Here is a 22,316-nt window from a genome sequence, read left to right on the forward strand (position 1 = left end):
AGTGCTCCTTCCAGATGGTAGAAAGGAGAACAGTTTATGTGAGGGGTGTGTGGACTCCTTCACAATGTTTATTACCTTCCACCTGCGTTGAGCGCTGTCAATGTCCTTCATGCTAGGAAGAGGTTCCCCAATGATATTTTCTGCTGATTTCACTATCCTCTGCAAGGTCTTGTGGCCCAAGGAGGTACAGCTTCCAAGCCAGGCGGGGATACAGTTGCACAGGATGTTCTCAATATATCCTCGGTAGAATGTAGTGAGGATGAAGGGTGGACTTTCCTCAGCCTTCGCAGGAAGTAGAGGCACTGCTGGGCTTTCTTGGCTGGTGTTAAGGGACCAGGTGAGGTTCTCTGGCAAGTGCACTCCAAGGAACTTGATACTCTTGATGACCTTAATGGTGGAGCTGCCATAGTCAGCGGAGCGTGGTGTGTTCCCCCCGGCCTTCCTGAAGTCGACAACTATCTCCTTGGTTTTTTTTTAACGTTCAGATACAGGTTGTTGGCTCTGCACCAGTCTGTCAGCGACTGCAGCTCAACTCTGTACGCTGACTCAGCATTCGAGGTCAATGTGCGTGATGTTCCAGGAAGCTAGGAGGGCTCCTCTCACCACCAGCCAGGCCAAGTCCAGCTGCTTGTTTGTGAGGCCTGGCAAAGAGGCCTTCCGTCAGATGACCTGGACAGTCTGCTCAGGGACCCACCCCACCATGTCCATCAAGTCCTTGTCTCTCAGTGTCTGCAAGATGTTCCACGCCGATCTCTGCCTGATGGCTTTGTGGTCAAAGGTGTTGTTAAATTTAGATCAATTTTAATTTAGACATACAGCACGATAACAGGCCCTTCTGGCCCTCGAGCCCATGATGCCCAATTGCACCCAATTGACCTACAAACCCCGTATGTATTTGAAGGGTAGGAGGAATCTGGAGCACCTAGAGGAAACCCACATAGGCACGGGAAGATGTCCTTATAGACAGTGGTGGATTAGAACCTGGGGCGCTGGCGCTTTTATAGAGTTAAGCTAACCGTACTTGTCTGGAAAAAGCTTTCCATGAAGGATAGCTGGCAAACTTCAGCTGACTGGGACATTGCCCAGCAATGGGGCTAGACCCCCCACCCCTGTAGAACCTCAGCACATGGTGACACTTGTTGCCCAATGCTCTGACCAATGAAGGCAAGAATACCACAATTATGTATTAATGATTTATATTATGAAATGAAGGGTTTTGCAGCCGAGTTTGCAGATAATACAATGGTCGGTGGAGGAGCAGAGAGGGTAAAGGAAGCATAGAGACTACAGAAGGTCTTGGACAGATTAGGAGAATGGGCAGAGAGGTGGCAAATTAAATATAATGTTGGAAAGTGTACGGTCATGCACTTTGGTAGAAAAAATAAATGAGCAGACTTTGTTTTAAATGGGGAGAAAATTGAAAATACCCTGACACAACGGGACCTGGGAGGCCTCATGCCTGAAGGTAAACTTGCAGGTTGAGTCGGCGGTGAAGAAGTTAAATGCAACTTATTGGCAGTCATTTCAAGAGGAATAGAATACAAGAGCAAGGATGTGATGTTGAGGCTCTAAATGACACAGGTGCTGACTCATGTATTCCTTAAAAAAAAGTACTAAACCCTCCCTACCCCATAACCCTCTATTTTTCTTTTATCCATGTGCCTGTCGTAGAGCGCGTCGAAAGAATCAAAGGCTTGTTGATCCAAACCAAGGCTTTTATTAACTAGAAGACTGGAGCATATCACATGTAGGTCAACCAGTCCAGAATGACCTGGTCTGGCTAAAAACAACTCTTTAAGACCTGCCAGTAGGCGTGGCTACACTCTCAGCCAATCACAGTCATCCTACACTACAATCTGTACATATACACATTGGTGATAGAATCTGTACTATCACACCTGTTTAAGAGTCTCTTAAATGCTCCTCATGCTTCAGCCTCCACCACCATCTCTGGCAAGTGTGATGCAATATTTGTAGATGTATTTGGGAGATAAATTGGTAAAATTAGAGTAGGTTACATACACATTTTTAAAAAGATCTTATTTGAAATACTGAAGAATTCATATTCAGTGACTTTACAGAAACTATGGAGAATGCTATGCACATTTCACAGGTAGGTGCTAATTGAAAAGGACTGGAAACACGTCGTCTGTGTTGAACATTTTTACAAGACTTCTGACCTTTCTGCAATGTGCTCACTCAAAGGTCACTCCTGGGTTCTTGTTTACCTGAAAACAAAAGATAGGAGCAGAAAGACTAACTCTTAATGTTTTCTGGAGAAGGAGGGGGTTTTGCAAGTGAGAGGGAGAGAGAGAAGGACATGTGGCTGGGAGTGGGAATGGGAGATGGAGAGAGAGAGTCACCGCTGAAACAAGCAGGAGAAGCCTGTTGGAACTGAAACAGAAGCTCCAGAGTGGCGGATGGCTGGAAGTGCTATCTGTCTGATGTTTCTCTTGGAATAAGAAGAACAGAAAGGAACTTGGTGATAGCCTGAAAGAAAGAGGTTATCATCTGGAAAACCCTGATGGGGCAAGTTTCATCAGCGAGGCATTGAGGTGACTAATGGTGGTACCTCAGTTGTGGAAATCCTGGAACAAAAAATCTCTCTCTGCAAACCTACAAAGAACCTTCCTGAACGGTAAACATTTACCTTTTGAGCACCAAAGCCTGGTGAACATTATACATGTTAAATTCTGTACACAGCGAACTTAGAAGAATGAGAAGTGAGATTGAACTGTGAACCAAAGAACTTAAATTTATACACACATTACATACATGTGCGCTTAGAATTAGAAGGGGGTTAAGTTGGGATAGTTAAGTTAATAGAGATAAGTTAAAGTTTGATTCTGTTTTCATGTTTAAAGATAATTAAAAACAACTTTTGTTTAAGTAACTACTTGTCTTGGTGAATGTCTATTGCTACTGGGTTTTGGGGTCCTTTGTGCTAGTAATACAAGGCATTCCAGGAACCCACAAGTCTCTGTGTAAATAACGTATCCCTGATGTCTCCCCTCCCTTCACTTTGTACACGGTTACTATTCTTGCCCTGGAAAATAGGTGTTGCCTGTCCTCCTGTGCCTCTCATAACCTCTATTAAGCCTCCTCTCATCCTTCTACACTCCAAAGAGGAAACCTTGCCTCATAAGACTTGGTGCATTGGGAGCCTTTTTGTTCTCCTCATTTAAGAAAGGATGTGCTGATGTTGGAGAGGGTTCAGAGGAGCTTCACATAGATGGTTCCAGGAATGAAAGGGTGATCATATGAGGAGTGATTGACAGCTCTTGGCCTGCAATCGTTGGAATCTAGGAGAATGAGAGGGGATCTCATTGAAACATTTCAAATGTTGAACAAAATAGAGGTTGCTTTCCATGGTGGGAGAGTCTAGCACGAGAGGGCATCTGCTTAGAGCAGAGGTGCGGAGAAGTTTCTTCAATCAGAGGGTGGTAAATCAGTGGAATTTGTTGCCACAGGGTGATGGAGGAGGCTAGGTCATTGGGTGTATTTAAGGCAGAGATTGATAAGTTCTCGGTTAGCCTGGGGATCAAAGGGAGAAGCCCGGGCAGTGAGGCTGAGTGGGAAAATGGAACAGTTTATGATTGAATGGTGGGGCATGCTCATTGGGCTGAATGGCCTATTTCTGCTCCAACATCTTATGGTCTTACAATGCACCTTCTTTACCAAGGGGCTGTGAATCTGGACCCCAGATCTCTCTGCCCATCAACGTGCAGAATTTGGTTGCTGTGCCTCCTGCGTCACAGAATGTCCACCAGGGCCAGATTCAGACTTGGTAAGGATAAAAGGTGCCATTATTGTCAAGCAATACTACATTTACAATGTAACATACATGAAATTCTTTAACTTTTGTCTACAGGAAGGCAGACAGAGAGTCACCACTTTGACCAGCGCCCCTCGCAGAAACACACAGCACCTGGTGTTCCTAGGCTGCCTCCCCTCCAATCCTGGTTAGCTTCCGAGATCAGACAATCTCAAACGTATTAGATGATGGTCCCAAGCTCTATAAAGTTTCGAGGCCCCTCTCTTTTTTCTATTGAAAAAAATTTCCAACATGTTTTACAGTGTTATGTTTGTTGAACCCTTTCGGGGGAATTAACGTCTACAATTCTGTAGTACCTTTTACATTTTTTTCTTAATTATAACGAATGATAGAGTAACAAAATTTAATGGTATATTAACTATGTTGAATGTAATAAAGAGATTTTGAAAAGAAAGAAAAATTACAATACATATTATTTTCAAATGAATGCATTTACTGATTATATAATTTATCATGTGGTTGGCTTGATCTCAATCATAGATTATTATAGTATAGCCTGGAAACAATACTTAAATGTAATTTTTAAAATAGTTTTAACATACATTAATATAAGTTTGAGGGTTCTGCCGATTGTGAGGCCCTAAGCTGTAGTTTGTTTAATTTATGCCTAAATCCGGCACTGATGTCCACACAAATATCCTTGGGAAAAAGTTTATGAAAAACAAACTCAACTTCATTCAACATCAGTTCCAACCCTCAAACCTCAGGCTGGTCACTTTTGCAACTTTCTATTGGTCCTATCTCACGTCAATCAAACAATCAGGCGGGCATTTGTACGATTGGTAAAGGCAGTGTCCGTCAGGATTAATGGGCGGCGACGGCCGTCCGGATTGGCCCGTGTGGGAAGAGGAGGAGCTGCAGGTTCTGTTTGCCGATTGGAGGAGAGGGACGTCAGTCAGCGGCGGAACGGATGAGGCCTGGTGCAGCTGGGCTGGCAGTGCAGGTAAGGGCGGGGAGGTCGCATTCACTGGGACCCCCCCACCTTGCTCGCATTCACTGGGGACACCCCCACCTTGCTCGCATTCACTGGGGACCCCCCCACCTTGCTCGCATTCACTGGGGACACCCCCACCTTGCTCGCATTCACTGGGACCCCCTCCCACCTTGCTCGCATTCACTGGGGACCCCCCCACCTTGCTCGCATTCACTGGGGACCCCCCCACCTTGCTCGCATTCACTGGGACCCCCTCCCACCTTGCTCGCATTCACTGGGGACCCCTCCCACCTTGCTCGCATTCACTGGGGACCCCCCCACCTTGCTCGCATTCACTGGGACCCCCTCCCACCTTGCTCGCATTCACTGGGGACCCCCCCACCTTGCTCGCATTCACTGGGGACCCCCCCACCTTGCTCGCATTCACTGGGGACCCCCCCACCTTGCTCGCATTCACTGGGGACCCCCCCACCTTGCTCGCATTCACTGGGGACCCCCCCACCTTGCTCGCATTCACTGGGGACCCCCCCACCTTGCTCGCATTCACTGGGACCCCCTCCCACCTTGCTCGCATTCACTGGGGACCCCCCCACCTTGCTCGCATTCACTGGGGACCCCCCCACCTTGCTCGCATTCACTGGGGACCCCCCCACCTTGCTCGCATTCACTGGGGACCCCCCCACCTTGCTCGCATTCACTGGGGACCCCCCCACCTTGCTCGCATTCACTGGGGACCCCCCCCACCTTGCTCGCATTCACTGGGGACCCCCCCACCTTGCTCGCATTCACTGGGGACCCCCCCACCTTGCTCGCATTCACTGGGGACACCCCCACCTTGCTCGCATTCACTGGGGACCCCCCCACCTTGCTCGCATTCACTGGGGACCCCCCCACCTTGCTCGCATTCACTGGGGACCCTCCCACCTTGCTCGCATTCACTGGGGACCCCCCCACCTTGCTCGCATTCACTGGGACCCCTCCCACCTTGCTCGCATTCACTGGGGACCCCCCCACCTTGCTCGCATTCACTGGGGACCCCTCCCACCTTGCTCGCATTCACTGGGGACCCCTCCCACCTTGCTCGCATTCACTGGGGACCCCCCCACCTTGCTCGCATTCACTGGGACCCCTCCCTCCTTGCTCGCATTCACTGGGGACCCCCCCACCTTGCTCGCATTCACTGGGGACCCCCCCACCTTGCTCGCATTCACTGGGGACCCCCCCACCTTGCTCGCATTCACTGGGACCCCCCCCACCTTGCTCGCATTCACTGGGGACCCCCCACCTTGCTCGCATTCACTGGGGACCCCTCCACCTTGCTCGCATTCACTGGGGACCCCTCCACCTTGCTCGCATTCACTGGGGACCCCCCCACCTTGCTCGCATTCACTGGGACCCCTCCCACCTTGCTCGCATTCACTGGGGACCCCCCCACCTTGCTCGCATTCACTGGGACCCCTCCCACCTTGCTCGCATTCACTGGGGACCCTCCCACCTTGCTCGCATTCACTGTGGACCCCCCCCCCACCTTGCTCGCATTCACTGGGCACATTCTCTGACTCCTTTCTAATAAGCGCTTGCTGTTTGCCTACAGAGATGTGGAGTGAGGTAATCGGTGTGCTGCGGGGTGCTGCCCTGGTGGGGAAGGCTTTTGTCGAGACCCAGGGGGATCAGTTGCGGCTGGTTGCCTGCAACTCTATCCTGGGCTCCGGGCTGAAGAAGGTGCAGGTATCCACTGAACAATGCATCAGCTCTCTCCTCGTGGAACAGAAGGTAACAACCTGAATGATCCTTCTCGTGCTTGGCCAAGGCCACTGTAGAGCTGGAATTTCTTGGATTGAGTGTGTAATGCAGCTTCTGTGCCTTTTTTTCCGAGATTTGGATGGTTGTTTAATTATCAAGTTTGACAATCTACAATGGCCCACCCGGTGCAGGATTGAGGGGGCACGTCAGAACTGCTGCACCTCCATCATGATTCACCACTACAAACATCTTTGAACATAAGAAATCGACGCAAGAGCCTGTCGAATCTGCTCCGCCGTTCAATCAAATCATGGCTGATCTAACGATAGGCTCATCTCCACCTCCCTGCCTTTTCCCCATATCCCTTAATTCCACTACTACGTCAAAAATCTATCCAACCTCGTCTCCACTGCTTCAATGGGCAGCAAGTCCCACAGATTCACTACTCTCTTCCCCTCCCCTCTCTGCATTCTGTAGGGACTGCTCCCTCTGTGACTCCTCCGTCCACTTATCCCTTCCCACGAATCGCCCCCTTGGCATCTTCCCCTGTGGCCGCAGGAAGGGCCACACTTACGTCCACACCTCCTCCTTCACCACCATTTGGGACCCCAAGCAGTCCTTCCAAATGAAGCAATACTTCACTTGTGAATCTGCAGGAGCCATCTACTGCATCCGGCGCTCCTGCCGTAGCCTTCTCTACTTTGTAGAGACTGGGCGCAGATTGGGAGATTGCTCTGTTGAGCACCTTTGCTCTGTCGGCATCAATGACAGGGATCTCCCAGTGGTCAATCATTTCAATTCTGCGCCCCACTCCTGCGCTGACATCTCTGCCTGTGCACTGCCAAACCAAGGCCCTCTGGAAATTGGAGGAGAACACATAATTTTCTGTCTGGGTGCTCCCCAACTGGATGGCATTAACATCGACATCTCTGGCCTCTGCTGGCCCACTCCATGTTTTCCCTCCCTTCCCCATCCCTCTGTCTTCTTTCCTCCAGCTCTCCATCCCCTTCCCTCTCCACTCACAGAGCCACCCCCCCCCCCCCCATGTGCCCACCTTCCCTTATCCACCTATTACCTCCTGCCAGTGGGGACTCTGCCCCTTCCCCACCACCCATCGTTTTGTTTGGGTGTTTGCTGACTTTGCTTGTATCTCAAGCCCAAAATGTTGATTCTGTATCTTCACCTTTGCTATATAAGTACACTGTTTGCCCTGCTGAGTTTCTCCAGCATTGTTTTTACTGTCAGAACTGCTCTTGTTTTGATTGAATTCCCTCTGACCATGAATGATTGTGAGGTGACACACATTGATCCCACGGGGAGGCTCCATTGGTGCTGTTGCTTCTCAACACCCTTCTGCCTCAGGTGCTGTGTGAGTGGAGTTTGTACTATCTCCATTTGACCACCTGGCTTCCTCTGGGTGTTCCAGTTCTCTCGGGTTGGTCAAACACAGGGAAATCTGAAGAGTATATGGGGAAAATAAATAAAACTCGAATTCATGTAGTATTAGAGTGAATGAATGGCTAGTTGCCAGCACTGTCTTGGTGGGCCGAAGGGCCTTTTCCAAGCTAGATCTCCCTGACATGGCACTGATTCAAAGTGAAGTAGGGGGCTTTCCTTGGATCTTGAAATCAATATTTAACTTCTTGCACTGATGTGAGCCATTTTAGTCATTATTGCATTGCAGGTGTGAAGCTTTGTGTGATCATCTACTGAGTTTCCTGCATTATAGTGGAAATTGAGCATCGGGTGGTTGTAAAGTGCATAATTAATTAATTTGTAGAGTCAGAAGAAAGTGAGAAAGATTGTTCTGCTAAAACCTGTTCTCCAGCGATTGACCTTAGAACATTCCAGTGCAAAAAAAGAGGCACTTTGACCCTTCTAGTCTGTGCAGAACTATTGTTCACCTAGTCTATAGCCCTCCAACCATGTACCTGTCCAAGATTTTCTTAATGTTAAAAACAGCACGGTTAGCCTAGCGGTTAGCGTAATGCCTTTACAGCACCAGCGAATCCTGCGCTGTCTGTAAGGAGTTTGTACATTCTCCCTGTGTCGGTGTGGGTTTTCTCCGGGGGCTCTGGTTTCCTCCCACCCTTCAAAAATGTACTGGGGTATAAATTGGGTGGTATAGGCTGTTATAGTGCTGGGTCTAAATTTATTCACCACTTCAGCTGGCTGTTCCTCACCACCACCACGATGTATGTAAGGAAATTACCTCTAATGTTCTTAAACTTCTTCCCTTTCATATTTAACCTACCCTCAGTGGAAAAAGCCGACCTGCGTTTACTCTGTCCATCCCTCTCATAATTTTGTATCCCTCTATCAAATTATTTGCTTCAGGGAATAACCTGTTTAACCTTTCCCTGGAACTCAGTGCCTCAAGCCCCAGCAACATTCCAGTAAATCTCCTCTGGACTCTTTTAATCTTGTTTAACATCTTTCCTGTAGTTGGGTAACCAACTAAATTTGGCCTTGCCAATGTCTTGTACAACTTTTCCAAAATCCTATACTCAATACTTTGATTTACGAAGGTCGATGTGCCAAAAGCTCTCTTTACGACCATGTGGCGCCACATTCAGGGAATCGTGTCTCTGTATTCCCAGATCCCTCTGTTCTATTTGCACTCCTCAGTGCCCGACTATTTACTGTGTATGACCCTTCCAAAATGCAACACCTCACACTTGTTTGCATTAAACTCCATCTGCCATTTTGTAGCCCAGTTTTCCAGCTGCAGGCTTTGAAAACCTTCCTCGCTGTCCTCTACACCTACAATCTCCGTGTCTTCTGGAAACTTGCTGATCCAATTTACCACATTATCATCTAGATCAGTGATATAGATGACGGTCCTAGGGGTAAATCTCAAAAATCTGTAGACAACATGGTAACCACTCTGTCTACTGTGATGCTCTGTAGGTTTAATTGGACAGCATGGGTTTGTAGGGCAAAAGGGCCTGCTGCTGTGCTGATAATTTGTAAATGACAAAAAGTGGAATGAACTGTGATCAATATCCAGGGGATGAGTGGCTGAATACTGCTGTTAGTTTCTAACATGGCGTCCCAAATTTTCAGACTATGGTAATGAGTTGTATAAAGGAAAGAGATGAGTCAACATACAGGATGAAGATTGAAAACTTGGTTGAATGGTGCACCAACAACAGCCTTGCATGCAATGTCCACCAAAACTAAAAGGAGCTGATTGTTGACTTCAGGACGGGAAAGCCAGGGGTGTACAATCCAGTGATCATTGGGGGATCAGAGGTGGGGAGGGTGAGCAAATTTAGGTTCTTGGGAGTCACTATCTCGGAGGATCTTTCCTGGACCCTACACACCAATTGCATCTTGAAGAAAGTCCGACAGCACCTTTACTTCCTCAGATGATTGTGGAGGTTTGGTATGACATCAGAAACCCTGGTAGATTTCTAGAGGTGCGGTGGAAAGTGTGCTGACTGGCTGCATCGTGGTCTGGCATGGGAACACCAATACCCCTGAGCAAGCCTTCCCAAAGGTAATGGACGCAGCCCGGGACACCACAGGCAAAACCCTCCCCACTATTGAGTACACCTACAGGGAATGCTGCCGTTGGAGGGCAGGAGCGACCATCAGAGACCCTCACCGCCGAGCACACACTCTGTTCTCGCTGCTGCCATCAGGAAAGAGATAGAGGTGCTGTAAGACTCGAACCACCAGGTTCAGGAACAGCTGCTCCCCCTCCACCATCAGACTCCTCAATGACAAACTCAGTCAGGGACTCACTGAAGGATTCTTACTTGTGCACTTGATTGATTTTCTTTGCTCTCCTTGTATTGCACCGTCAGTTTGTTTACATCTGTTATCTGTTTACAGGTCTTTTATTTGTTTACACGTTTATGCTGTGTACAGTTTATTTTTTTGCAATACCAATAAATGGTGATTGTGCTGTATCCGCAGTTTTTGTGATGTCATGCATGTTCTCTGACAATAAATCTGAACATAGGAACAGGCCCTTTGCTCTTCTGACTGCCCTGACCAACAGCATTCACAGAACATAGAACAGTACAGCACAGGAGCAGACCCTTTGGCCCACAATATCTTGCTGGATATGATGCCAGATTGAACTAAATCTCTGCATATGATCCATCTCCCTCTATTCCACACATATCGAGAGGCCACTTAATTTACTTGCAGTAATCTGACACTAATTCTATTTTATTCTCCTCACATTCTCATCAACTCTTTTCCCCACCACCCCCCCCCCCCCCCCCCCAGCCCCCAGGATTCTTCTGCTCAACTACACATGGCTTTACAGTGGCCATTTAACCCATTGTCTGCACATCTTTGGCATGTAAAGAGGAAATAGGAGCCCCCGGAGGACACGCACACAGTCAGAAGGCAGACAACACCGGAGGTCAGGATTGAACCGGAGTCAAGGTGAGGTAGCAGGCTCTCCTGTAGGGAGCTGCCACTCTGAGGTTGTCAAAGACACTAAGTTGACAAAGTACAAAGCACACACTTTAAAAAAAAAAATGCCTAGGGCCACGATTGTTTAAAAGTTGCCTCAGTGGTGTAGGAACCATCTGCTTGGAGATCGGCATCAGCGTAAGATTAAAACCCAGCCTGAAGGCAGAGAAGCTCACAGTGAAGTCAAGGACAAGGCCTTGCTATGATGCATGCGCCTTGCGTATAAACTATGTAGGAACTACAGGGAGCCCTTGTGTAACCAAAATTTGCCACAAATCACCACTCAAAATTTTGTGATACAGAATAAAATTTGCCCTCGTAAAACTTGTGTGAGAAAAGATAATTAAACAATACTTTAACAAAAGTGGTCAGTGTAACACCGTTGCAGTGACGGGGATTTGAATTCATCGCTATCTTCTGTAAGGAGTTTGCATGTTCTCCCTGTGTCTGTGTGGGTTTTCTCCGGTGTTCTGGTTTCCTCACATTCTTTAAAATGTCCCGTAGGTTGGAGGTCAATTGGGTGTAACTGGGCGGCATGGGCTCATGGGCTGACAGGGGCCTGTTTCATGCTGGGCGTCTAAATTTTTAAAAATTGTGTACTTCATTCTGCTCGCGTTAGCGAATGCTTTGCATACAGAAAATCTCAGTGTGGACCGTTTGCTAGGAATGAAGTCCCCCATAATGCAGCTGCACTCTGCAGGTTACCCTGACCTGGGGAGGATTTACTGGGTTGGCACAGCCTATGTCTGCCTAAGCGTTCTCTTAGGCAGTAGACGAACCTGTCAACGTCGCGTCGTCCAGTCACGCAGGGTCAGGTAACTAAGCTGTGCTCGCCTTTTGTCACATGTCCTGTTTCTCTTAATTTGCAGCAAGGAGTTCGAGAATTTAAAGAGGAGCCTAGTCCAGACGAAGGAGAAGACAGCGCTTCGCAGTGGATCTTTGCGTCGGAAATGGCTCCAGAATATTCTGCCGGAGACGCAGCAGGAAGGCAGCAAGGGCTGTCAGACACTCTTCGGGATGAGAGCTCATCCGGCACTGGGGCTGCACAGAGACCGAATGTCGCCCCTCCCCTAGGCAGAGGATTCAAGGGCAACAGCAGAGACTTGACAGGGCCTGGTGGGGGGCAGACCCGGTCATTCCACGAGGAGACTTCAGTGAGGGGCCTTACAGCGGAAGACATTGCCAAAGCCAGGGACACCAAACAAAGCAGAGAGAAGTGGGGTCAGCGCAGAGGACCAAGGCAAACAGTAAGGCTTCTGTGTAATGGTCCCCATGTTAGAACTGGGTGGTAGCAAGGGAAGGTCCCGGTTCCTAAGGTCATTGAGTAAATACAGTAAAATCCCTGTTATCAAGCAACCGGCAGCCTCAAGCAACTAGCAGGAAAAAAATTGCAGAAAATAAATTCCTGTAGGTAAAAAAAAATTAAAGTTTAAAATTGGCGCGCCTCGTCCTTAGTTCACCAATCTTATAACAGGCAATTTCAGACAACCGGAAAATTCACTTATCCGGCATCTATAGTACATTTCCGATTATCTGAAACGCTTGGGACTGGTTACCTGCATTTTTCAGATAACTGAGAAATGGCTTTAAGTAGCCCAGTAGCATCAGCAAAAGACTTGTATCAGCTGTGGCTGGACCAGCCCAAGAGCCCAAGGGTCCCCCCCCTCCAATCCCCAATGCCTTCCCACCACCATCGCCGATCCTGCCCGGGAGCCTGAGGTCCCTGCTTCTGCCACCATCGCCAATCCCCAAAACCTCCCCACTGCCATCACCAAACCTGCCTGGGAGCCCGAGGTCCCAGCCTAAAACAACAACAAAGAACAAGGGAAGATTTTTCAAGCATGAAATAAAAGTTTAATTCTTACCTTGAGTACACGAGAGCTCCATTGGATTCAAAATGCGTCAAAGTCCCTAACCCTAGGAATCTGGCGCTGTCTGTAAGGAGTTTGTATGTTCTCCCCATGTCTGCGTGTGTTTCCTCCCTCCATTCGAAAAACGTATAGGGTTTGTTGGTTAATGAGTGGCGCGGCCTGGAAGAGTGGCTAAATTTGATTTTTTTTTATAAAATGCAAAGAAAGCCTTGACTGCCTCAGCACCTTCAAAGCAAAAGAAAGTCTCAGAGATAACCAGTGACCAGTGTGTTCAGACTCTTGACCTATTATTATTCTTTCACTGATCTTTATTTAGTTGAGTGAGCGAGCTTGTGAAAGGAAAGTTCCGTCTTCACGAATCGGTCGTCTGGCCAACTTTGGAGGTAAGCCACACGTGTAGTAAGACTGCTGGAGTATTTCAGTCCTGGAGCACTGAACCCAGTCCCTTGTATTCTGCAGAGAACAAGCATCGAGTTACGTCCCTGTGCTTCTTTCGACAGGTTTGGCAGTGAGCTTGGGCATCGGTGCCTTGGCAGAAGTGGCCAGAAATTCATTGAATGGGAGACAGAAGTCGAACGGTGAGCTCGGAGTAAATTGTTGTAGCTGCTGACAAGCAAGTCTCCAGGTCCTCTGGGACTTCATCCTGGATTCGTAGAAATGGCTAGTGAGGTAGCAGATGTACTGCTTTTAATTTTATACCAGTTCTGGACTGGAGAAAGTATTGGAAATCAGCAAATGCTGTTCTATATTTTATGGAGCGAGAGAAACAGAAACCAGGAGGTATTTTCAGGAGGAGTACGTCACTTAGGAAGTTCAGGTTCTCCAGCATTGTGTGTTTACTTCAATCTCTGCTTCTGTAGATTTTCCTGTTAAAGTACGCTCTTTGACTTGTTGAGTTTCTCCAGCATTGTGTTTTTACTTCATTCTGCGTCTGCAGAGTTTCGTGTTTTACGCTTATATAGATAACCGTTTTAAACAATAAAATCATCAGGTGCTGGGCTCTAGAAACTCGCCTTGTCACTCGGGACCAATGCCTGAAGAGGGCGCATAAAATCAGTGAACCGGTGCGGACTCGAAAGGCCAACGTGGCCTGTTTCCGCTCCGTAAATGGTTATATAGTTATATGGGAGCCATATTTTACAGATGTATTGGAGTTCACTTGAGAGGTAACATGAGACATGGATAAATTGAAGGCACTATATTTAGATCTCCAAAGGTATTGATTAAATCAAAGGTTACTGTTCTGCCCTCACCTATGTTCTCAAAGCTTGTAGTGGAGAGGGCATAAAATTGATGTGCAAAGATGACTGGGTGCCTAACAAATTTAAAACAGGTTGTCTTCTGATTGGAAAGGCATAATGGGTGGTACATAGAAAACAGGCCATTCAGCTCTTCTTGTCTGTGCCAAAACATCATTCTGTTTGGTCCAATGACCTGCACCTAGTCCATATCCCTCCAGACCTCTCCCATCCACGTATCTATCCAATTTATTCTTAAAACTTAAGAGTGAGCCTGTGTTTACCACGTCATATGGCAGCTCATTCCAAACTCCTACCACTCTCTGTGAAGAAGTTCCCACTAGGCCTTTCCACTTTCACCTTAAAGCCATGTCCTCTCCTATTTCTCTCTCCTCATCTAAGTGGAAAGAGCCTACTCACACTTACTCTGTCTGTACCTCTCATAATCTTGTCAACCTCTGTCAAATCTCCCCTTATTCTTCTATGCTCCAAGGAATAAAGTCCTAACCTGCTTAATCTTTCCCTGTAACTCAACTCCTGAAGACCCGGCAGCAGCATCCTAGTAAATGCAGTGCCAGAGGATTTGGTGCTGTTTGCATTTTCCGTAATGACTTTGATTGAGGGCACTTGAGGGGTTGTTGCTAAATTTGCTGGCGACACAGATTTGGGTAATTAAGTTGTGAAGAGGACATGAGGTTTTGAAGGAATTGCATCGGTTGCAAGTGGTGAGCAAAGGCCTAGCATATGAAGCATAATGTGGGAACATAGGGACTAGATTTAAAATGCAGCACCATTTGGGTTCTCAGGTGCACGGATTGCCTAAAGGCGAGAATACAAGAGCATAAAGAAAGTTAACAATATTCTTTATTGCTTGGTGAATTGAACATAAAAGTAGAGAGATTGTGCTTCAGGTCTTGGTGAGTACTCACCTGGAGTTCTGTGAACAGTATTGATCTCCTTAATCGTGCTATTGCAGTTCAGAGAATGTTTACCAGACTAGTAGCCAGTCAAGTTTATTGTCGTCTGATTGCACAAATACAACCTGATGAAACCCTGTCCTCCGGTCCTCGGTGCAAAACACGCAGGCACACAACCAGATGTAACACGCGTACATGGGCGGGACCAAGTATTTCATCCGTACCGATAAATAAATATTGTTTCATGAATATGGGAGTCTCTGGAAATCTGGACTGAGGGAAGGCTATGCAGGCTAATGTTGTACTTGACTAAGAGGTGGCCATTGAAGCAGGCAGGACCCTTCCTCAGAGGGCTGAGCCTTTTTGAATATTTTTCAGGTAGAAGGGCGGGGATAGATCGATTAAACAAAGCGCAGAGAGAAATCCCTCCCCTTAGATGGTAGGGAGTCTAGAATTCTCCACCTCTGAGGGTGGAGGCCGGGTCGTTAGATACATTTAGGGTGGAGATGGATAAATGTGTGAAAGATTGAGGGATAGATCATCCATGATCATATTGAATGGCAGGGCAGGCTGGATGGGCCAAGTGGTCAGCTGTTCCTAATTTCTTGTTCTTGTGCAGAGATTTTTCAGCATTTTCTGCTGCTTTTCCAGATTATTATCAATTTGCTGTTTACAAACTTTCCCTTTTCTTTTATCAGGTTTCAGATTTATTATCAGACTACACACATTACATCGTATCACATACAACCCTGAGATTCTTTGGTATTGGTAGTGTGAAAAATCTGACTCAACATACACATGTAAACCATTAAAGAAATGTAAACAAACTGCAATACAGAGAGGATAAAAAAAAGCAATTGCATCTGTAAAATGTGCTGCCTGAGCTCTCCACCCCCTTCCCTCTTCATTCACAGAGGCCCCCCACCCCCCTGTTTGCTGGTGTGCCCTCTGTCCCTTATCCACCTATTGCAACCTACCTGTGGGCCTGTGCCCCTTCCCCCCCCCCCCACCATTTTGTTTGGGTGCCTGCCTACATTTTGCTCATACGTTGATGAAGGGCTCAAACCTGAAACACTGGTGATGTATCTTTATCTTTGCTGCACGATGTGTGACCTGCTGAGTTTCTCCAGCGTTGCTTTTTTTTTACCTGACATTAATCATGAGTTCATTTTAATGGCAGAGGTTTTGTTAGCTGGGGTTTGTAGCATGCCTCTGTGCTTCATTAATCCTCCAAGGTACTTCTGTCACCACAGACAATAAAGCACTCCTGGACTCCAACCCTTTTCTATCAGAAGCAAACACAGAGCGAATTGTCAGTACCCTGTGCAAGGTGCGAGGCGCAGCTCTGAAGGTCGGACAGATGCTGAGCATTCAGGGTAGGCTTGATCTTTGCACGCATCCCCCTCAGCCTCACTGGTTTAGCTATGTACCTGAAATGCCTTCTGTCTAAAGTTGATCCATTTAATTGATTAACTATTGTTTTTAGTTCATTAATAGTGCAGTGGTCCTCAACCTTTCTCTTTCCACTCAGATATCCACATCCTATGCCATAGGTGCTCTGTGGTGAGTAAGAGATTACTTAAGGTGGGTTTTGCGTGGAAAGAGAAAGGTTAAAGGCCACTGGCATAGCGGTTAACAGAATGCTATTGCGTTATCAACGACCCGGGTTCAGATCAGGTGCCGTCTGCAAGGAGCTTGTGCATTCTCCTCGTGTCTGCGTGGGTTTCCCCTGGGCGCTCCAGATTACTCCCACCATTCAAAACGTACAGTTAATTGGTGTATTTGGTGGGCACGGGCTCATGGGCAGGAATGGCCTGTTATGGTGCTGTATGTTAAATTGAAACATTCTGTTTGCACAGACAACAATTTCATCAACCCTCAGCTCCAGAAGATCTTCGAACGTGTGCGACAGAGTGCGGACTTCATGCCCGTTTGGCAGACAATGGTGAGTGTGCACTTCGAAGCTGAGCCAAAGGCGGGCACCTGTAGACCCTGTCGTAAACAAAGCCTTGTTAGTCCTGCAACGATATCGTCTGTGCAGTTTAGGCACAGTTAGTGTAAAGGGTGGCAGGGTTAGTGTAATGGTTAGCGCAGCAGTGTTAAAGCGCCAGCGATCGGGGCCAGGGTTTGAATCTGGCACTGACTGTACACTCTCAACGCAATTTAAAGTGGTCTTAATCATCAGCTTCGATTACAGAAAATGCTGGAGATACTCATAAGGTCGGGCAGTGTCTTGAGGAGGGAGGGAAAGAGTTAAAATTAAGTTCTGGAGGAGTGAGAAACCATGTTTGTTTTAAATGCAGAGATGGGAAGGAAATGATGGCAATAGAGTTGAGACTACCATCCTGGTAACACAATGCTTTTGGTGCCATCTGGTTAATAAAGAGGGCAATGAGGGAGAGGGAAAACAAATTGAAAGGATGTTTAAGCTTCCATATTTATCACAAATTACCAGGTGCAGTGAGAAAGGTTCTGAAAATGGCTTTTGTGCAGCAGGTCCTTGCAGCATGTCATTTCAGTGGTTCTCAACCTTTTTCTTCCCGCTCACGTCCCACTTGAAGTCACCCCAACGCCATCGGTGCTCTGTGATCAGTAAAGGATTGCTTAAAGTGGTCTGTGAGTGGGAAGGAAAGGTTGAGAACCACTGCTCTAGACCCAATTGTTAGGGAAATATTTAGTTGAGAAAAATTGTCATTGGCCCATTTCCTTTTGGAGTTCTGAAACCATGCACAGAACGAGTCCATGAGGGACGATTAAAACAGCAGTTTTCAAATTTATTCTTTCCACCCGCATCCCACCTTAAGCAGTCCCTTACTAATCACTGAGCACCGATGGCACAGGGATTACAAGGGTACATGAGTGGGAAGAAAATGTTTGAAAACCATACCATGGTGGGAGAGTCTAGGACAAGAGGGCACAACCTCAGGATTGAAGGGTGTTTGCTCAGAACAGAGATGCAGAGGAATTTCTGTAGCCAGAAAGTGGTGAGTTTGGGATTTGTTGCCACAAGCTATTGTGGAGACCAGGTCATTGGGTGTATTTAAGACCGAGATTGATAGAATTGAATGTTGAATTGAATATTTTATTTATATAGCACATTTTACACACGACGGAATGTTGCTCCAAAGTGCTTTACACCAATTAATCAAAAAATACACAAAATCAACAAACACTGAACAAGAGGGCCAGAATAGTAATGGGTTGGAGAAACACATGGGCGGAGACAGGCTGCCTAAACACCCTGGCAGGGCCGACCTGTGCCCTGCAGACCCGAACTATCTAGGCAGGCGTCACCGCTACCTAGACAACCATGACAAAAGCGAGGCCAAGATTTTTACCTGAGGACAGTGGAATCAATACAAATTCAAAGCTTATCCATCATTTCTTAAAGCAGAGGAAATGATAATGAGCAGCAGTTTAAAAAAAAAAAGAGGTAACGCTCATCTCATGGGTTGTTGATTAGCTAGGATATCAAGGGTTATGGGGAGAAGGCTGTGCAGTGGGGCTGAATGGGGAAAAGGATCAACTCATGGAAGTCTCGATGGGCTGAATGGCCTATTTCTGCCCCAATGTCTTATGGTCTTTCTGTGCATCTCTAAATATTTATAAATGTTTCTTAAACAATGGTGGAACTGGGAGGAAAAAAAAATACAAGCTGATGGTGAACCTGAGCAGCATCTGTGGTGGGATGGAGTTGTCGACGTTTGGGTCAAGACCCTGCATTCATGCCTTGTACATTGTACGGCTGCCAGCTGTCCGAGGGTGTGTTTCATTCTACTGACTTATTGGCTTTATTCTGAGAGTAGGCCCCGTGTTCTTGCCTTCTATCTTTTTAACTGTATGACTCCGGCTCTTGCCACAGCATGTAGTTTCTTAGCAACTTGGTTTTTGTGACTCAGTGAATTTTTATACACAGAGAGCAACAAAAAGCCTTTCTCTTTCCTTCCCGCAATTGGGCCCCAGCTAAAAAAAAAGAAAATTCCGTCACTGTCAACCTTGAGAACATTGAGGCTCCAAAGCCCTCAAGTAGCTACTTCCAGAACTTTACAATCCTCTGAGCAAAAAAATTCTCGACCTTCTGTCCATTGCTCTAAAATTAGGATGTTTGAGGAAAGATGTGGTCGGATGATGACTTGTTTTAAGCTGCTCTCCCAAACAGAGGGAAGTGGTGAGTTTGAAATTGAAGTTGGGTCAGTCCTCCTGCCCCAAGAGCAACGCTGTCACAGCACCAGCTTCCCGGGTTTGAAGCTGGTGCTGTCTGTAAGGAGTTTGCACCTTCTCCCCGTGTCTCCGTGGGTTTTCTCCGAGAGCCCCAGTTTCCTCCCACCCTTCAAAATGGACCGGGGTTGTAGGTCAGTTGGGTGTAATTGGTCGCCACCGGCTCGTGGGCCAGAAGGGCCTGTGGTTGTGCCCACATGTAAAAACAAAACTTTAAAAGAAGCGGGTGTGCAGAAAGTGCTGGACGATCTCAGCAGGTCGGGCATCATCCATGGAGCGTAATGGGCAGTCAACGTCTCGGGCCTGAGCTGTTATTCAGTGTGTCGAAAATGAGAGCGAGGGGTTAGGGATGCAGAGGAGCACAGGTGACAGGTGGACACAGATAGGGGGAGCTGAGAGGCGATGGGGACAGTGCAAAGGGCTGATGGGAGAAAGTGAGAGAATGGGGGCAGGGTTAAATCGGGGATTACGATAGATGACTTCAAGCTAAGCACATAGATAATTTCAGATTTGCTGCATCACGTAGGAAGTTGGAGAAACATTAAATTGACTTTTATTGAATTTGGCCTGTTTAATCGCGTAATGAATAGGTGCCGACACGTTGCGTTAGTTCAGCTGACCTAAAAATGTTTTGCCGCTGATTTTCATTTGTACTCAGCATCTGATGCCTCTCGTGTCAGTGTCCAGCCGGCATTGATGGATTCCCGTTGCTCTGATACTCTTTTTCCGTGGTCGCAATGTCCCGGTGAAACCTTTCACTGTGCTCATCACCGACTGCACTGAGATCAGCAGGGAAGACGTCCAAGTGTGAATGTGGAAAAGGAATTTTCAATGACATGTTATTCTTCATGGTTTTGTCTGCTTGAAGTATGTAGTCAATCAGCTGGATGCAGTTTGGGTTCTTTAGTTGCTAAGTAAACGGATCGTGATAGGAAAATTTTAAAGTGATTTTCTTGATCAGTAGCCAAAAAAATACACCCAAAGAGTACAGGAAGAAAAATCTTCATTGACCGGTGTTATTTACAGTATGCTTTTTGGTTGGAGTGTGCCAAGTCGGAGTATAGGGTGTTGTACCTCCAATTTACGTGACCTCAAATTGGCGGTACGTGAGGCCATGGACAGATGTGCTAATGGAGAGTGTCCTGCCACGGGGAAGTCCTCGCCACTGAGAATATTTTTCTTTGTACCTCCATTTTAGCTTCTAGGCGTCATTCAGTGAGATTCTGGCTAATTCATGACCTCCTTCCTGCCCAGTATTCATATCCCTGTCCATCTTCACCTGGATCCCCCTCAGTCATTTCATCCACCCCTCTGTGGCAGATTCATATCCTTTGGCAAAAAGAAATTCCCTCTCACCCAGCCCTAATTTGCTGTGTGGGAGTAGAGGGGGGATCTCCAAAGTGTGGGATTTAGGAGAGGAAACCCAAGGGTTTGAGTGCTTTTGATCCATATTATTTCCTTTTCATTTTAAAAGTTTTTTTAATTGGTGTTTGCATTATAAACAATTAAACAGCAGAATTGTATATTGTGCTAAGATTAAAGAGAACAACAATTATTACAAAAAACTTTCATCATGATTTAAAAACAAAATCCATATTAAAGAAATTAAAAAAAAAACCAAAAGAAAATCAAACAAAACAAAGTTTCATTCAAAATCCCCCTTACCACTAAGCAAGGTTAAAAGTTGACATGTCGGAATCAAGTGACAACAACTTGCAATTGGACAGGACAGCACTGACGTGACACAACAATAAGATTATGATAATATTATTTCCTAAATTCAGTGGGGTATTAACTACCACCCGGGCCCTGAGGCTGAGCTTTAGTAAGCCCCCCCCGTCCCAGCCTTTGTTGAATAGAATAAAATGACGTTAAGTTACATTAAAGGGGTCTCCAAAGTGGTCGGTATCGATCCTTGGGGGTCGCTTGAACTTTTGGGGTGAAAAGAATTGTGGAGCCGGGGGCCTGAGGTCCTGCCCGGTGGGGGTGGGAGGGGGGGGAAGGAGCCCGACATTCCCGCTCCTCCTCCCTTCCAGGCCCCCACGCTTAAGCTTACTCAACCTAATGGCTAATCCGTCACTGCCTAAATCCTAAAAACATTTGTGGTGGTTTGTGGAGAATCTTTTACAATGGACATTGTGGATGATCTGCAGTCAAGGGTCTCAGTAGTTAGATTCTGCTGATGGTAGCAGTGTGATTTTGTTTTTAGACACAGGGTCGTCCGGTCTGATGACATCCAATTAACCTTCAACCCCAGTACATTTTGAAGGGTGGGAGGAAACCCACACAGACGTGTTGAGAACGTACGAACTCCCTCCAGATAGCTGTAGATTTGGCACTTTAACACCATGCTGTGAGGCATACTTTGATTGGACTTTATTTGGTGCGTAAGTGGGTGCGGTGAGTTCGTCCACAATCTCCCTCCTGCCTCTGACACCTTGGCTGGAGCTCTGAGGACACATGAGTCTGTTTGGAGAGTGGGGAGATTGCAGTGGCAGGACTGGAAGGGTGGAGAAGGTCAGCTCACCACTGCTGGAATTGAACCCATTTCTTCTTCTCAGAAAGTTCTAGACATGGAGCTGGGCCCGGAATGGCGCAATAAGCTGGCGGTGTTTGAGGAGAGGCCGTTTGCCGCTGCTTCCATTGGCCAGGTGCATCACGGAGAACTGAAAGACGGCCGGGAGGTGGCCATTAAGATCCAGGTACTCCCAGTTCTCCCCTCACCCCAGTTCTCACCCATTTCCACCTCTCATGTAGTTGGGATGAAATTATCTTTTGCATTGGAACTGCAATGCAAGAACCACTGTATTAGCAACAAGTTAGTCCAATCAGCAGACTTGATTCAGGTCTGCCCAGTTTGTGATTTTTAGGTTGTTGGCTTAGAGAATCAACGATCCTTTTCTATTTAAAACAAGCCCCTGAAGTTGAGTGTTGGACTAAATAAACCACCAGGTTCTTTCCCACAGTTATCAGACTCTTGAATAGATCTCACTGTAGCAGAAGCTGATGTACTTGATCTCTCTCTTGTAACTATACTTTTCTCTTTCCCCTGTACTTTTTGTACTTTTCTCCTTGGCTACTGTGATGCAATTCCTTACGATGTTACCTTGTTTATTTATATGTAAT

The 22,316-nt window shown here is 46.9% G+C and overlaps 1 protein-coding gene across 2 annotated transcripts in view; it reads left to right on the forward strand.

The window, feature by feature from the left end:
• Nucleotides 1-4,716: 4,716 nt before the first annotated feature.
• Nucleotides 4,717-22,316, forward strand: part of coq8b (coenzyme Q8B) — a 39,929-nt gene continuing 22,329 nt past the window's right edge. For both annotated transcript variants that reach the window (XM_069910039.1, XM_069910040.1), the window contains exons 1-8: nucleotides 4,717-4,778; nucleotides 6,364-6,542; nucleotides 11,816-12,193; nucleotides 13,134-13,200; nucleotides 13,318-13,395; nucleotides 16,226-16,348; nucleotides 16,832-16,917; nucleotides 21,752-21,892. In XM_069910039.1, the coding sequence (XP_069766140.1) occupies nucleotides 6,366-6,542; nucleotides 11,816-12,193; nucleotides 13,134-13,200; nucleotides 13,318-13,395; nucleotides 16,226-16,348; nucleotides 16,832-16,917; nucleotides 21,752-21,892 (1,050 nt within the window). In that variant the 5' untranslated portion in view covers nucleotides 4,717-4,778; nucleotides 6,364-6,365. The remainder of the gene's footprint in view (nucleotides 4,779-6,363; nucleotides 6,543-11,815; nucleotides 12,194-13,133; nucleotides 13,201-13,317; nucleotides 13,396-16,225; nucleotides 16,349-16,831; nucleotides 16,918-21,751; nucleotides 21,893-22,316) is intronic.

Source organism: Narcine bancroftii, chromosome 13 (genome assembly GCF_036971445.1).
Source record: "Narcine bancroftii isolate sNarBan1 chromosome 13, sNarBan1.hap1, whole genome shotgun sequence".
In the NCBI taxonomy this organism is placed as follows: Eukaryota; Metazoa; Chordata; class Chondrichthyes; order Torpediniformes; family Narcinidae; genus Narcine; species Narcine bancroftii.